Here is a 17,360-nt window from a genome sequence, read left to right as displayed (position 1 = left end):
CGCACAAACCACAGTCGGGGGAGTCCCCGGCGACGGTGGCCGGCACGGACAAGATACGTTGGAGCCTGGCCACCGGCACGCTGGAACTCGCGGTGGGCGACCGGACCCGGCGGCTTCTGAGCCCGGGGCACCTGGAGGCCTCCTGCCCCTCATCCGAGGCCCCCAGGGTGAGTGTTGGTAACGCACCAGATTTCCCTTTGGGACACAGCTCTAAGCGTGTACACAGATTAGGATTAATTACCTAAGACAGCGTGTCTGGCCAATAGAGTTAGGAGGGGTATGTACCGTGCGTTCCGGTACTTCCTTAAAAACGCATCCGTAACTTATTTTGTTTCTGTTTTCTCCCAACCCAGCCCTCCCCTACCTCTATCAGAATGGACCTTCACGGGCAGATGGAGGTTTTATGAGGCCTGAACGTGAGGAGATTTAGAGTGCCTTCCAAACAACAGGAATGCAAAATTATCTTACTTCTGCAACTTTTCCAAAAGCACAAGACCAGGGAACACTGCTAGAGCCCAGGGCCTGGGACGTGCCCACACAAAGGGGCCCTTGAAGCTGGTGCTTCATTACCTTCACTTTCCTAAGGCACCAAGTTGTACTAAATTGTTTATCTACAGATGTCTGATCCCCCCCCCCCCCCCCGCCGCCTTGGTCATTCCCTATTCTCTGTCCCCTATTTTATATATACAAAGAATATTTCATATTTAAAAAAAACAAGACAAAACAAAACAAAAAACATGTATCTTGCCGTCAGATGGAGAGCTCCAGGTCAAAGCCAGGCTCTCGATATTAGCTTCTTGTTGTTTGTCACCTGATAAATGCCAGGCACTAAGATAGACCACTTAACGTAAATAAACTAATAGTCACAGCAACTTTAGAAGATACTTAATGAAAAACCCTTGATTATCTTTGAATCAAGGATTCGAAAGGCTAAAATATCATGGACTAGGATTTTAATCAATTTGGAGTTTGGTTTCATAATCCATGATTCCTCTCTTCCATCAGTAATACAAAGTGCAAACTCTGACATTATAGGAGCTCAGTAGATGCTGAACAAGGTATAAATGCGCACAAATGCCCTTTCATAAGATGGACTCTTGTGGGGGGTCCATTACCAACATTGTTGGGTGCTACTCCAAAATAAATTGATAATTCAGTTGAATAGTAGTTGGAGAAATTACCATCAAAAGAGTATCATGTGACTTGTAAACTTCATAGCTGATTTCAGAGAAATATTTGGATAACTTAGGTGCATTCGACATAAAAGGAAATTAATTGAATGTTGTTGGGCTAAGTCTAGCTCTGCTACAAACGAATGCTGTGAATTAAATAAGTGACAGTTTTGTAAAATGAGATTTTTGAACATTAGACAACCCCAAAGGGCACTTAGTAGCTCTAAAATGTTCTCAGAGACTGTTGCAGCAAAATGTCACTTTCTTAAAATATCACCCCTTAAAGCAACAGTATTTTATGGCAAGAGGAAATAACTCTCAAAGGTGTTTCCACCGTCATGGATAATTTTTCAGTTCTCCATGAAAGAAGACAAACCAAAACAAAATATTAGTAGAAATCAACAGTTCCTGGAACATAAGGACTGAGTTTGTTTTTATCTCAATCTTGAATGCCTAGCAAATTACTATATCATGGTTGGTGCTCAGTGAAGATTTGCCAAATAATTTTATTTTGACTCCTTGGACAGACACTAGAAGAATCCATAGTTGATTTCCAGGCATGCAACTCTTTATGTCTGTATTATGAATTGTATATTATGTATTTTTATGAATTATGTATTATTTCTGTATTAGGAGACAAGAACTCACATCCAAGCTGTACCATCATCAGAAACAAATAGGAAAGGACAGCCTTAAGCAATTTTGGACAAGCCTATTTTTCCATTTAAATGAAACGTCTGATGTTTGGCGAGGCAAGATGCCCTTTTCAATTATGGGCACTTTCACAAGCAGCCAATGAGATGAGTATTGGTACAGTTTACATAACAGCAAACAGAACTCTACGAGGCTGTCACTTGCTAGTGAGCAGACCAAGGCCAGGGAAGACTCAGGTTCACATTCCAAGGAAGGAGCCAGTGCACAAAGTGCTCTTGGGAGACAAAATCCTCACTCAGACAAAATCCACTCTCATGGGTGAAACACTGGCAAAGAGCACCTGCTGCTTTGGGAGGCTAACAGGAGTTGTATTTGTGGTCACGCTGCCACCAGGCTCCCTGGAGTCCTCCTCAGCCATGCAAGGCGGACCAGTGCCCAACCCGAACGTCACTGCGCGTGCGCACATCATCCCTGTGCCCTCAAGGCCTGCAGATGCGACTGCGCCTGCGCAAGCATCTTCACGCTGTCAGGGCCTCCCCGGCTTTAAATAGAGATTGCGTCTGCGCCAGGAACAGCTGGTGGAACCGGCTCTCTAGGCTGCGGCTTCCGGTTTGGAGAACGCACCTGGGGCTTCGCGTCCTGTTTGTGCGGCTGCGCGGCCCGGGAGGGGGCTCGGAGTCCCCGGAGCGAACGCGGGTGGGGTACGTTTGGCAGACAGACCCTGGGCTGGGGTGACCCAAGCCGGAGGGGACCACCCCGCGTCTTTTCGGCCCACCGATTGCTTATAGTCTTTAAAGTTTTTTTCTTGTTTCGGGACAGGAAGTCTTTCGGCCCATTCGCCCCGGCCAGAGTCGCAGGTGAGGGTCGCGGGCCGCCCTGGCGACCGCGCTGCGGTGGAAGCCGGGTCTTTGGTTCGGGGTTCTGGGTCTGGACCCGCACCCTTGGGATGCGGGGGCGAGGGGCCTGCCTCTCGGGAACGCAGCTGGCTGCTGTGATGCTGTGTTTGCGGACTGTCTGGTTCTGGGGACCCCCCTCTCCCCAAGCCGGTGCGAGTTCACCCCGGATACGTTGCGGGTTTTATTTGCGGGGTTGGGGGAGTGGTGTGGACCCCTCCAGAGATTTTGCAGGCCTGTCCCGGTGCAGTTGGAGAGAGATACAGTATCCTTAGAGGGAACCACCTTATTTCTCTTCTTACTTTTCGTCTTCTGTCAACCTCCTGGCTCCCACAGCCTTCTGGCTTTTTCCTATCACAAGTTTCTCTCCGGTTAGAGTCTCCCCAAATATCACAAGTGTATAAAGGCTGCTGTAAACCCCTTGTCTCACAGGGAAGCGCATCTTCTTGAAGGCGCTGCAGGAAGGAAAATTAAATTGTACCAGTCACTTTCTCTGCAGTAAAATAGCACTAAAGCATCATATTCACTGAATGCAACCTTGCTGGTATGTTTCATTGTGTCACTGTAGGATAATATAGGCAGCTACTGAATGGACGATGAGTCATTATTGTAATATTAATGATCTGTATTCATTCTCTTGAAAGTTGCTTATTCTTTATCAAGAAGCGAAGCATATCCCTCCCTTATTTCCTTAATATTTTATAATATTTATATTTTAAATGTTACTTGCGTCAACAAGTAGTATAGTCCTAAAATTGATCAAGGATTTACCAGCTACCAACTACTGTTGTTAAGCACCTTATGTAAATTATCTGAGTTCATCCTCCTCTTACCATCTGCAGTTATTAACCCCATTTTTCACTTAAGGACACTGACTCTCAGGGAAATTAAGTGGTTTCCCCATGTCACACAGCTGTTAAGTTTTGAGTCTAGAATTGAACTAACATTGGACTCTGGAGCCTGAACCCTAACCACACACCACAAGTCAAAAACATCAACTAACAAACCCAGAATCCAGAAGATAAAATTAGGGGACATGTAAACGCAGTGGTACAATTTTATGAGTAAAAATATTTAAAGCTGTTCATTTGTTACTAGTTTTGGAATCCTCGTTGTATTTATAGCAGTTTTGGCATACATGGGTGTCCACCCCATTACCTAGATTTCAGTGTTGTTATAAAGTAATTTGAGTCTTTGCCTGGAACTTGTTGAAGGAAACTGAGACCAAGTAGAATATTCAGATAGATCGGAAACTGTATTCCCACCTTGTACATTCAAAGAAGAATTTCTCAACATTCTTCATTTTTTATACATCATATATGGGTTGTAAATATAACATTATATACCACAGCATACTAACTTAAGGGGGCATGTTTTGCAAAGTAAGACAGTAAACATAAGCAGGTGGTTCAGTCCGTTATGCTGATAAGACACCTAAAGAGGAAGCAGTTACTGTATTCAAAGACAAAAGTCTCAGGAAAGTTGTCTCTCATGGGTTTATTTCTTGGTCTTAACTGACCCAACAGAAGTTGAGTTTCCTTTGTTAGGAATTCGACTGAGAAGTGGAGCCTTTTCCCCTAAAGGCCACCAAATGGCTGTTGTGGAACTTGCCCTGTGCAGTCATAGCTGCTAAATGGTTTTGACCAGACTGAATCCCACCAGGCATAGTGGGGAGTGAATGCAATCAGCCCCTGGCCTTTTCTCGTGTGCTTTTTCAGGAACTCCACTCTAGATGTTGAGTAATTCGTTCAGCAAACAAACCTACTAAGTGCCAGGCACTACTGACACAAATTACAACTCCTGACCTCAGGAGACTGGTGGGGTAGTAACGGCTGTACCATAACCAGCCATGTGATTTCTTACGCCAGATGTTAGACAACATAGCCTCGTACTGATGGTGCCTGTGGCTTGTTTGCTGCTGTGGGGAAATCTCACCGGCCCTGAGACCGCTACGGGGCTCCCTCCTCCCTGTGCAGCTGCTCTGAGGCTTGACGGGGATGTACTAGGAGGTGTCTGAAACCACAAGATAAAACATGGTTTTTATTCCCAGAACACACATTTTACATGAAGTCTTTGGTTTTTTTGGAGAGTGCGTGTGTGTGCAGAAGAGAGGCAGAAGGAGAGAGAATCTTAAACAGGCTCCACGCTCAGGATGGAGCCCGACACGGGGCTGGGTTTCACGACCCTGAGATCATGACCTGAGCTGAAATCAAGAGTTGGATGCTTAGCTGACTGAGCCACCCAGGAGCCCCTTCTTGAAGTCTTTTTTGGAAAAGTTAGTTGATTTTAGTGTTCTATGGTTTACATCACATAGTAGCTCTGATATCTTATAGACTCTAATAGGACTTGCATGAATATTTGAAACTTTAAGGAAATTTCACACTTGTGGTGACCACTTTAGGAAATAGTCTAGACCCTAGCCCAGCAAGGTACTCATTATTTCCTCTGACTTTAGAAGATACTTCAGTGGACAACTGTCTCGTGACAATTTACTTTTGTTGCAGCACTTAGCATTTTGTAATTAGTTCCATCATACCCCCTTTTTCTTTACAGAACATATGCTCTCTTAAAGCAGAAACATAGCACGGTGCCTGGTGGATATGTGGTCGGTGAATTGTTAGGGGTAACAGGCATGAGATGAGAATATGAACCCAAAAAATGTACTACTGAATTTAAATTTATGAAGCTGTAAACAGTTAGACAAAATAGTTAGAAGAGGTAAGTCAAGTAAGGATTTCAGGTGGAAGTTATTTTGAGTTGGGTTTTGAAAATTGATTGGAATGATTGGGTAAAGCTAGTGGTGATGTGAAAGTGAACACAGACAGACATAGGCTTTGTTTGGCCTAAAGAAGAAAGTAGCTGTTTTTTTTTTTTTGGGGGGGGGGTTGTTTGTTTGTTTGTTTTTTGGGCTTTTTTTTTTTGTGGTGAACTCCTACCTGTGTAGGAGTCCAAACTTCCTGCAAAGCCAAATTCAATTCCATGAGGCTGGTGGTTTGTTAGAAACATCTGTTTCTGAGGCTGTGTGGTAGTCTGACAGAAAAAGAGGAGAAATAAAAGGAAAGGCCTTACCTCAGAAGGCCAGAAATGAAATGCATTGAGCCTTCTTTTTCTGTTGTTATTCTTTTGCATCATGCACTGAATAAGGAACGGAATAGTTAATTCAATAGAAGTTGGAGTTTACGGAGAAAGACGAGGTAGTCGATTTCAATATTGCTAATGTAGTGAGTGGAGCTGCTGATACTTTTAGTAATAAATACGGAATAGAATTGAAGTAAAATAGTTGATTTTCATTAAATGTAGAGGTGGAAAGGGACAAAATTTATAAGCATTGATTCACTTTCATTTTGCAAATGTTGATAAATCTTTTATCATGAACGAAGCACTGTCTGTGAAGTCTTTATGTTAAATATTCAGTTGAAGTTTATCTTTGACTTAAAGTTCTTCTTTTTTCCTTATTAGCTAAACCAGAGGATTCCGCATCGCTTCTATGGCTACCCCACAGACTTCACAAACTGTTGCGTCTCACGTTCCTTTTGCAGATTTATGTTCAACTTTAGAACGAATACAGAAAAGTAAAGGACGGGCAGAAAAAATCAGACACTTCAGGGAATTTTTAGATTCTTGGAGAAGATTTCATGATGCCCTTCATAAGAACCAAAAAGATGTCAGGGACTCTTTTTATCCAGCAATGAGACTTATTCTCCCTCAGCTCGAAAGAGAAAGAATGGCCTATGGAATCAAAGAAACCATGCTTGCTAAACTTTATATTGAATTGCTTAATTTACCTAGAGAAGGAAAAGATGCCCTTAAGCTTTTAAATTACAGGACACCCACTGGAACTCGTGGAGATGCTGGAGACTTTGCGATGATTGCATATTTCGTGTTGAAACCAAGATGTTTGCAGAAAGGAAGTTTAACAGTACAGCAAGTAAATGACCTTTTAGACTCAATTGCCAGCAATAATTCTGCCAGAAGAAAGGACCTAATAAAAAAGAGTCTTCTTCAGCTTATAAGTCAGAGTTCGGCACTGGAACAAAAGTGGCTTATACGGATGATAGTAAAGGACTTGAAACTTGGCTTTAGTGAGCAATCTGTATTTTCTGCTTTCCACAATGATGCTGCCGAGTTGCATAATGTCACCACGGATCTTGAAAAAGTCTGTAGGCAACTGCACGATCCTTCCGTCGGACTTACTGATATTTCTATCACTTTATTCTCTGCCTTTAAACCAATGCTGGCTGCCATAGCAGATATTGAGAGAATTGAGAAGGACATGAAACACCAGAGTTTCTACATTGAGACCAAGCTAGACGGTGAGCGTATGCAAATGCACAAGGATGGGGATGTGTATCAGTACTTCTCCCGGAACGGGTTTAACTATACAGATCAGTTTGGAGATTCTCCACGGGAAGGCTCTCTTACACCATTCATTCACAGTGCATTCAAAACAGATGTGCAAACCTGTATCCTGGATGGTGAGATGATGGCCTTCAACCCTAATACACAAACTTTTATGCAAAAGGGGAATAAGTTCGATATCAAGAGAATGGTGGAAGATTCCGATCTGCAAACTTGTTACTGTGTTTTTGACGTACTGATGGTTAATAATAAAAAGCTAGGGCGTGAGACCCTGAAAAAGAGGTACGACATTCTCACTAGTGTTTTTACACCAATACCAGGTAGGATAGACATAGTGCAAAAAACACAAGCTCATACGAAAAAAGAAGTAATTGATGCTTTGAATGAAGCAATAGACAAAAGAGAAGAGGGAATCATGATCAAACACCCTCTATCCATTTACAAGCCAGACAAAAGAGGTGAAGGATGGTTAAAAATTAAACCAGAGTATGTCGATGGGTTGATGGATGAACTGGACACCTTAATTGTGGGGGGCTATTGGGGTAAAGGTTCGCGAGGCGGAATGATGTCTCATTTTCTGTGTGCTGTAGCAGAGAAACCTCCTCCTGGTGAAAAACCCTCCATGTTTCACACTCTCTGTCGTGTTGGTTCAGGTTATACCATGAAAGAACTGTATGATCTGGGTTTGAAATTGGCCAAGCATTGGAAGCCTTTTCATAAAAAAGCTCCACCAAGTAGCATCTTATGTGGAACAGAGAAGCCAGAAGTGTACATTGAGCCTTGTCATTCTGTCATCGTTCAGATTAAAGCAACAGAGATTGTCCCCAGTGAGATGTATAAAACTGGCTGCACCTTGCGTTTCCCCCGAATTGAAAAGATCAGAGAAGACAAAGAGTGGTATGAATGTACCACCCTAGATGACTTAGAACAACTTCGAGGGAAAGCATCTGGAAAGCTTGCGTCCAAACACCTTTATGTCGGGGGTGATGATGAACCACAAGAGAAGAGGCGGAAAGCTGCCCCAAGGATCAAGAAAGTTGTTGGAATCATTGAGCACCTAAAAGCACCTAACCTTTCTAATGTAAACAAAGTTTCTAATGTATTTGAAGATGTGGAGTTTTGTGTTATGAGTGGAACAAACAGCCATCCAAAGCCCGATCTGGAGAACAGACTTGCGGAATTTGGTGGTTATATAGTACAAAATCCAGGCCCAGACACCTACTGTGTGATTGCAGGGTCCGAGAACATCAGGGTGAAAAACATAATTTCTTCCAATGAACATGATGTTGTCAAGCCTGAGTGGCTGTTAGAGTGTTTTAAGACCAAAAGCTGTGTTCCGTGGCAACCTCGCTTTATGATTCATATGTGCCCATCGACGAAGCAGCATTTTGCCCGTGAATATGATTGTTATGGTGATAGTTATTTCGTTGATACAGATTTGAACCAACTGAAAGAAGTGTTCTCAGGAATTAAAAATTCCAGCGAACAAAGTCCTGGAGAAACAGCTTCCATGATTGCTAATTTAGAATATCGATATTCCTGGGACCACTCCCCACTCAGTATGTTTCGACACCACATTATTTATTTGGACTTGTATGCTGTTGTTAATGACCTGAGTACCAAAATCGAGGGGACGAGGTTAGCTTTTACAGCTTTGGAACTTCGATTTCATGGAGCAAAAGTAGTTTCTTGTTTAGCTCAGGGAGTGTCTCATGTAATCATTGGGGAGGATCATAGTCGTGTTGCAGATTTGAAAGCTTTTCGAAGAACTCTTAAGAGAAAATTTAAAATCCTGCAACAAGATTGGGTAACTGATTCAATAGACAAGTGTGAATTGCAGGAGGAAAATCAGTATTTGGTTTAAAGCTAGCTTTTCTAGTGAGGAAAGCCTGTGATCTGGTGGACACGTCGTAACAGGTGGTAAAGATAAAATTTTAAACTACATTTTGTTTTTATCCCTTCAAATTTATGCTTGAATGGTATTATTAGAATAGGAAAACAATATTTTTAAGTTTTGAGATAGGTAAGACCCTGAATAGCCCAAAGCCAAGAAAGAAAAAAATCTTTTAGCAGTGTAATATTTGATGACTTTTAAAACCAAGATGAAATAAACAGTTTAAAGAAGAGGTGTTGATATGATATCCCTATAGAAATCTAGAATTTTGACTCCAATATTAATAAAATACATTCAGAAGCTTTTAGAGTCATTAAAAGCATTGATCTAAATGGATTTTCTGGAGTCAAATAAAAATTTTAATAGTTGTTATATAATAAAGCATTGCAAGAAAGAATTGTAGTTAGATTTGTAAAAATATATCTTAAATTGAAGACTAAAATTCTTTTAAGTTTGAAATGTTGTAAACAAATTTGTTTTTTAGGGTTAAGGGCAAGCTCATAAATGAAACCTGTTATTGATGTAACTAGGTAAATTAGGGGAAATTGAATGAGACTTGATGGTCTAAAAACTTAAAATTAGATCAGTTTGATTAAAAGAAACTTACCATTTTGCAAGTATTGGGCCCACATTTATTGTTTCTCTAAAATAGAGCATGTTTCAAAGACCATGTTTTTATGTGAACTTTACTCCAAGATGAATAGTATTCACAAAGAGTGATTTTCCTAGATGTAATCCACATGTCAAAATAGCCTATGTGTTGGGACTTTCATTACAGAGAGGTAAATTGCTCTATTTAAAATGATTTTTATCTTAGGTTATTTAAATTCAGTGTATATAATATATATTATGTCTGGATTTATATACTAAATTTTGGAATACAGTGTATTCATTATGAAAAATATATTTTCATGACACCTCTGAAATACTTAAAATATGGAACCCAAGGAACTGTGTATAGATCATTTGTATGTAGTTTTAGATTTTATTGAAATGGTGGAACAAATGTAATTTTATTTCTTAATTTAAATAAAATATTTAATATGCTATTGAAATTTATGGTGGTTGATAGATTGATTGATTTTGAGAGAGAGCATGAGCTTGAGCCAGAGAGGAGGAGAGAGGGAATCCCAAACAGGCTCCACGTTGTCAGCACAGAGCACGATTCAGGGCTCCAACTCAGGAACTGTGAGATCATGACCTCAGGTGAAATCAAGAGTCAGATGCTTAACCAACTGAGCCACCCCTATGATGTATTTATTTTGAGACAATTTGTAATAGTTATTTCAATCAGATTAGATACTACGGTATCTATAATTTTTGACTGATTCAAATCAGGTTCCTATTTGAGGTCCTTTGTGTTTCATATTATTGAATGAACTTTATTAAAAATTTAAACTTGGGGCACCTGGGTGATACAGTTGGTTAAGCATCCGACTTTGGCTCAGGTCATGATCTCACGGTTGGTGAGTTTGAGCCCCGCGTCAGGGCTGTGCTGACAGCTCAGAGCCTGGAGCCTGCTTCGGATTGTGTGTCTCTCTCTGCCCCTCCCATGCTCATGTGTGCGCGCTCTCTCTCTCTCTCTCTCTCTCTCTCTCTCAAAAAGAAAATTAAAAAAAAATTAAAAATGCATTAAAAATTAAACTTGCATATTTTTATAATACCTAGTGAGAAAAACTACAAAATAGATAACCAGTAAGTGCAGTGGAAAGAAAAGTACCTAATTTTACCACCAAAGACAATAACATTCACTACTTCAGGTTTTTGATGGTAAGGAAAGCACAAAACACAGATTTACAGTGTAACAGAAAAGTGTAAAACTGTAATGCTTTATTTGATCAACTTTTCTCAGTGGGAGAATTTACAGGCAGGCCACTAAAATATGCCTACATCACTTTAAATTGCTGTTCACTATACCATTGAATGTAGTGTAATGTGTTCAGCTAGCCCATTATTGTTCGATTTCTAGGTTGTTTGACCTTGCCACCTTTTTGTTTTCCTAACGAACATTGTAATCAATCTGTACTGTGGTCTGTGTATTCTAGTCCTGTTTGTTTCTTATACATCCTTAGAATGGAATTGCTGATTCAAAGGTACATATTTTTTAGTAAATGGATACGCATTTCAAAAACTTGGCAACATGCCTTTCTAGATTCTTCTCTTTCCCATCTCTAAATGTTGGGGAGTTCGTTTTCTTAGTACTGGACCTGTTTTCTGTCTTTACTCACTCTCTACACATTCTCATCCATCCCCTGACTTTAAATATGCTGATAACTCTGATGTATTTTTAGCCCTGGTTTCTTTGCTGAACTCCAGTTCATGTATGTATCCACATAACGTCTCCACATGAAGTCTAATGAGCCTCTCGTACTTAATGTGTCTAACTAGAACTATAAAATATTTCTCATAGAAAACATTTTAAAATATGAAAGAGAATGGTGCAATGAATGCACGTGCTCACCACTCAGTCTGAACAACTGTCCTGTTTACAGACCTCGGGATTATTTTGCAGTCATTTAGATTACCTAACAATTCACAAGTGTTCTGTTCAGAACTCTGGATTTCTGCAATACACTTAACGCTCCTCCCCAGTGTTCCCCTCCTCACAAAATGGTGCATCTATCCACCCAGCTGCTCAAGCTGAAAACCATGCTGTCATCCTTGGTTCCGTCTGTTCTCATGTTTCCAATTCACAGAAAATCTTGTTGCCTGGAGCTTCCAAATAATCCAGAATATGACCTCTCACCACTTTTCCCAGTAACCATAGCCTGCCACCATTATTCACAGACCACGATCACCTCACTGGCCTTCCCTTTTGCAGTCTTATTCCACTACTGTCAGCTCTCAAGGACACTCACTTTTACTTTCAAAGATGCAGTCAATTCATGTTCCTCCACTAGCCAAAACTACTGAATCCCCATCACTCATAACTTCCAAAGTCGTAAATGGTCCATTGGAGGTGGCCCCGATTACCCATCTTCTGTTAGCTCTCTGACTTGATTTCCTATCACTTACCCCCTTGCTCACCACACTGTAGTCTCATCGGTCTGTGTGCTTTTTCCTTGAACTTCATTCAGGGCTGGTGTATGTTCCCCCACCCACACCCCCAACACCATCCCTTCATTCTGCTTTATTTTTTCCAAAGCACTGCACCTTTATTTCCTACCACTAGAATAGAAACTCCGTGAATGAAGTCACTCAGTATGTTTTGTTCACTGTTGTAATTGGTCACTCAATAAATATTAATGGAATAAATTCTCTGAATTATACTGAAAAGCCTACTTTGCTCTTCTCCAAGACTATGTGTTCTTGCCAGAAAGCAGGCAGGACAAGACACTGTTCAAGAACTCCACCTTTTTCTGCATTCCTGATGACATCACCATCCTGAAAGAGTTGCTTTTTGGTGTTTTTTTTTGTTTTTGTTTTTTGTTGTTGTTGTTGTTTTTGTGGCTGATGGCACCTTCTTTGAAGATCAAGTCGCTACCCTAACTGCTTCATAGGCATCATAGGCATGCACTCTACCTGGCATTAGGGTGAGCAGGTCTGGCTTGGAAACTTGGAACTCTTGTTTTGGGGGAAGTAGGTTGGACATAGCTTTAAAATATCTAATATGAAATTCTTTGAGCACTAGAGCTATTTTATAAACCGTTCCCATTCAACTTCAACCAATATATATTAAGTTCTTACTCTCCTTGATAGTCATTGGAGTGAAAAAATGAACAAGACAGTCTCTGCTTTTAAGGAACTCAAAGAGTACTGAAAGATAAAAATAATTGGAATACAAAAGAAAGTGCTTCCCTATGAAGGAATGATGGATTCCCTGGAAAGCCATATGCTGTAATGAAATGAATACAAGTTTTAGAATCTAGTTTTCCTGGGCTCAACTCCAGTTCTGCCACCAATTGTCTCTGTTGTCTGAGCAAATCACAATTTCCTTAAACCTTAGTTTCTAAACTTTCAAATGGAAACAGTATCTACCTCACGCAGAATATATGAAAACAGGGACACCTGGGTGGCTCAGTCGGTTGAGCATCCAACTCGATTTTGGCTCAGATCATGATCTCCTGGTTCATGAGGTTGAGCCCCACGTGGGACTCTGTGCTGACAGTACAGAGCCTGCTTGGATTCTCTCTCTCCTTCTCTCGCTGCCCTCCCCCCACTCATTTGCTCTCCCTTTCAAAATAAATACACTTGAAATAATTTTTAAAAAGCATGTATGAGAACAGAATTATAGTGCCCAGCATACAGAAAAACTCTCCAGCTTTTATCTGCTGCTCTTATCCAGGCCTCCCCAGTAGGGGTTCATTAATCCAATGGGGGTTAATAAGGGAGTGCATTCTGGAACCATAAGTAGAATTCCCTCAGGCATATTGGTATGGAGGGTTTGTCCTTGCAGAGGGAAGATTATAAATACAAGCATGGGGAGTACAAACATTTGGGGGAGAGTGTTTGTAAAACATTCAAATTTAGGTGGGAGGGGGAGGTATAGGTAAGTTAGGATAAATTTTGAATGATTTCAAATGCTACACTGCAGAACATGCATTGTATCTGGTGCTCAGGAAAAATGCACTGAAGAATTTTTAGCAAGGTATTTCAGGTTTTTGTCTAAGGCTGATTTCTTGATTCTCCCTCCTCAGTTCAAGCTCATGTAGCAAAAATACCATCAGCCAAGTAGCTTATACAACAAACATTTCTTTCTCACGTTTCTGGAGGCTGGAAGTCTGAGATCAGTGTGCCAGCAAAGTTGAGTTCTGGTGTGGGCCGTCTTTCTGGCTTTCAGAGAGCCACCTTGCTCCTGTATTTTCACGTGCTGGAGAGAGATCTAGCTCTGGGCTCTTCATCTTATTAGGGCACAACTTCTAACATGGCGCTCTACCCTCATTCACTCATCTCAACCCAATTACATCCCAAAGACACTCCCCCAACACACGCATGCCCCACTTCCAAGTATCAGATTAAGGATTAGGGCTTCTAAGGATTAGGGATTCTGAGGGAACACATTTAGTCCACAGCACCATCCCTTACGTTTTTTTATCTAAACGTTTACAAATAGGAGTGTCATCTAAGTACCTGGGCAAACAGCAATAAACACAATGGGCAAAAATTCTTGTCAACATATCATGACTTACTTTCATTCACTTAAAAAAAAATTAAAATTGGGGCCCCTTGTGGCTCAGTTGGTTAAGCGGCTGACTCTTGGTTTTGACTCAGGTCACGATCTCACGGTTTGTGGGTTCAAGCCCCACGTTAGGCTCTGTGCTGACAGTGTGGAGCCAGCTTGGGATTTGGAATTCTCTCTTCCTCTGTCTCTCTGCCCCTCCCGTCCTCTCTTTCTCTCTCTCAAAATAAATAAATAAAACATTTATATATATATCTATCTTTAAAAAATAAAAATAAATTAAAATGTATTTACCAAAAGGCAAAAATTGGACTTCTGGGTATTGTTCCTGTTCCTATGACTGCATAGCAAGTCAACCCCAACCTCAGTGGCATAAAACAACCATTTCCATCATGCCCACATATTCAGAACACACACAAGCAAAATGTCTTGTCTTGTTACCACTGTGATTACAGACTCAGCTCCGAGAGTCTCCCTCCCCGTGTTGGCTTTGAAGGATGTGCCCAGGGAAGTGCATGCTGGCAACAACCACGAGTGCAGAAATGGTGGTTCCCCAGCTAATCTTTCAGATGAGAAGTTGGCAATAGGAAACTAATACAGATTTTTGGTTCCAGAAGTGGGGTGCTGTTTAACAAATGCTTACGAAGTGGCTTTAGGAATGGGTGATGGGCACAGTCAGGAAGAAATGCAAGAAACACTATAGGGTAAAGCCTAAAATCTCCAAGGAGACTATTGGTAGAAATCGGGATTTCAAGGGTGCTGCCAACGAGGGCTCAAAAGGAAGGGAGGAAGGGGTGTCGTGTTATGTAGTGACAGAAGCTTAGTGAAATTGTCTCCTGCACTTGAGTAAAAAGAAGAATGTGTAGGTGCTGAACTTGGATGTATACCTACTTGCAAGCAAAGTGTCCACGATGCCACCTGAGTTCTCACTTTTTACCATAAAATGCAAAAGAATTTAAACAAAATCTGCTTTTTACAAAAAGAAACCACAATTTCATGACTTTGAAAATTCTCTGCTTCTCCAGCTATAAGGCCTGCTGAAATTAATGAATTGCTTCAAAATTGTCACATACAGAAAAAGCCAAAGGCGTGGTTGCGCAATTTCTGCTCTAACCTCAGAAATACCTGAGGCTCGGGGCACCTGGGTGGCTCAGTCGGTTGAGCATCCCACTCTTGATTTCGGCTCAGGTCACGATCTCACGTTTTGTGAGTTCAAGCCCCGCATGCAGTTCAGCTCTGACAGTGTGGAGCCTGCTTGGAATTCTCTCCCTCTCTCTCTCTGCCTTTTCCCCCACTCTCTGTCTCTTTCTCTAAATAAATAAATATACTTAAAAAAAAAAGAAAAAAGAAATACCTGAGATCAGATTATTCAACTTCACAAAGCATGATTTCAGATGACAGCCTTCGATCCTCTCAAGCTACAGGGCCTGCGAGAAGATGAGCTGTGTTGTGTTCCGGAACCACCTCAGCAGGAGGCTGAAGCAGAGAAGATCTCATCTTGCAAAGGTCTGTTGTGTGCCTTTTGCTGAGAGGAGAGAACCCCACTGAAATCCTCAGGAGACCCACGGGATTCTTCGGAAAGTTATTTCAGCAGAATCATTGCCAGTATGGATTGAAAGAAACAGAGAAAACCACCAAAGCTCTACTGGCAGGAACCAGTCTTGGAATGTCGTAGACTCTGGGTCTGGAATTCTCTCTTGTCCAGCAAGAGGGCAGACGCAGGATTAAAATGAGAGAGAGGCTAATGTCCTGGAGGAGACAAGAGCCCTGAGTGAGGGTCCTTGCTCTGATTTTATTAGGATCAGAAGGCTTACAAGCGTAATGGATGTGTACAAAGAGACAATGAATCCATGAACATTAACTCATGGGCGTGGGGGGGGGGCGGTAAGGGGGTTTCGAAGATATGCGGTGTTAGGGGTTTGGGTCAATACAAAACAAAGTCCTGGTGCTGGGCAGATGGTTGTCTATGGCAGGTGTGAGACGCCAGCCTGTTTATCTTAGCTTGCCTAGGGGATAAGACAGAGCTGCTACCTCTGGGTCAACAAGGCGCCTTTCTTTTGCTAATTAGCTCTCCTCTGGGCAACTTGACCCTGCTGCAGTCTATAGCCCTATTTACCTGTTTACCTAATTTGGTCCTTCCTTCCTGTGAAAGCAGCTTCCTGCTATTGTACTAAGTTGGGGGGTTGCTTCTGCCCTGAATACCTCATCTTGATTACCTCATCTTGGATGCTTTCATCCTGAGGCTTCCTATTCCTAAACCTTGTTAACCCAGTGGTGCAAGCTCAGGGAATTCCTAAACTGACTCCCCACATTGGAAGACTACTCAGCTGCAAACAAGCCTTCGTGCATGAACGAAGGAAGGATGGGTCTGAGGGCAGAACTACTGAGTACAGAGAGTCAGGCCAAGAACCACCGAGAATTATTCCCAAGCTTTGAAAACGAATCCAGGAATTCCCAGCACGAGCTTGGCTGGATTTCAGAACTGCTATGGACAGATGCTCCTTTCTCCCTTCCATTCACTCTCCCTCCTGAAAGGGAATGTCTACAGCTGCCTCCTTACGTCTCCGTCACCATTGCACGGTGGGTGTGTTGGGGGCAGATTATGTGGGTCTTCGATTTTGCAGGGCCACAGATGGACAGCTGTACCAGGCCCCTCATCTGCACCTGATTTGAGGCTTGAGTTTTATACTTTGCTGCTACTATAGTAGGTTGAGATTCTTGGAAACCCCAGGAGGGGAGCACATGCATTTTGCATATGGGAGGGAGGCCAATCATTAAGGATCAGAGGACAGACTTTGGTGAGCAGAGTGTAAGGCAGTTCCCATGATCCCTGGATAATGGTGTCCACACGCCTGTACAATCTTCTTCACTTGATTGTGGGCAGGACCTGTGACCTACTTCTTATCAATTGAATATGACAAAGAGGACAGATCGCCCCATGATTACGTTACATTGCGTGAGACTCAGTCTTCCAGGCAGACTGTCCCTACTTTCTGTCTGTCTCCCTCCCTCCCTCCTTCCATCTCTCTCCCCCTCCTTCTCTCTGCTGACTGTCATAGAAGTAAGCTGTCATGGATCCTACAGCTGCAGGAAACTGAAGGCTGCCACAGCCGTGAGAACTGGGGAGCAAATCTTTTCCCGATTGAGCCTCCAGTTGAAGATGCAGCCATGGAGAGTGAGTACACACGTCATCACGCTCTCCTCTTTCTGAAAACCTTCATTAAGTAGATAAGGAATGTATGTCAAAGTGCTAGCAGTGTTTAGTGCAT

General features: G+C 42.0%; 1 protein-coding gene across 3 annotated transcripts; it reads left to right on the top strand.

The window, feature by feature from the left end:
• The first annotated feature begins 7 nt into the window (after nucleotides 1-7).
• LIG4 (DNA ligase 4) lies at nucleotides 8-10,027 on the top strand. Of its 3 annotated transcripts, XM_027065208.2 has the most exons (4): nucleotides 12-167; nucleotides 1,806-2,527; nucleotides 2,646-2,683; nucleotides 6,179-10,027. In XM_027065208.2, the coding sequence occupies exon 4, from the start codon at nucleotides 6,207-6,209 to the stop codon at nucleotides 8,940-8,942; it is 2,736 nt and encodes a 911-aa protein (XP_026921009.1). In that variant the 5' UTR covers nucleotides 12-167; nucleotides 1,806-2,527; nucleotides 2,646-2,683; nucleotides 6,179-6,206; the 3' UTR covers nucleotides 8,943-10,027. The 3 variants fall into 3 exon arrangements, with proteins under 3 accessions (XP_014929928.1, XP_026921009.1, XP_026921010.1); XM_027065209.2 differs by lacking the exon at nucleotides 2,646-2,683; XM_015074442.3 differs by lacking the exons at nucleotides 1,806-2,527; nucleotides 2,646-2,683 and having other exon boundaries at nucleotides 8-167.
• Nucleotides 10,028-17,360: the final 7,333 nt, after the last annotated feature.

The sequence above is a fragment of the Acinonyx jubatus genome, chromosome A1 (assembly GCF_027475565.1).
Source record: "Acinonyx jubatus isolate Ajub_Pintada_27869175 chromosome A1, VMU_Ajub_asm_v1.0, whole genome shotgun sequence".
NCBI classification, from domain to species: domain Eukaryota; kingdom Metazoa; phylum Chordata; class Mammalia; order Carnivora; family Felidae; genus Acinonyx; species Acinonyx jubatus.
Note: the sequence above shows the minus strand (reverse complement) of the source record. Positions and strands in the feature narration are given on the sequence as shown.

What these genes read in the sequence shown, in the direction of transcription:
- LIG4 (XM_015074442.3), top strand. Translation starts at nt 6,207, where the DNA reads ATGGCTACCCCACAGACTTCACAAACTGTTGCGTCTCACGTTCCTTTT.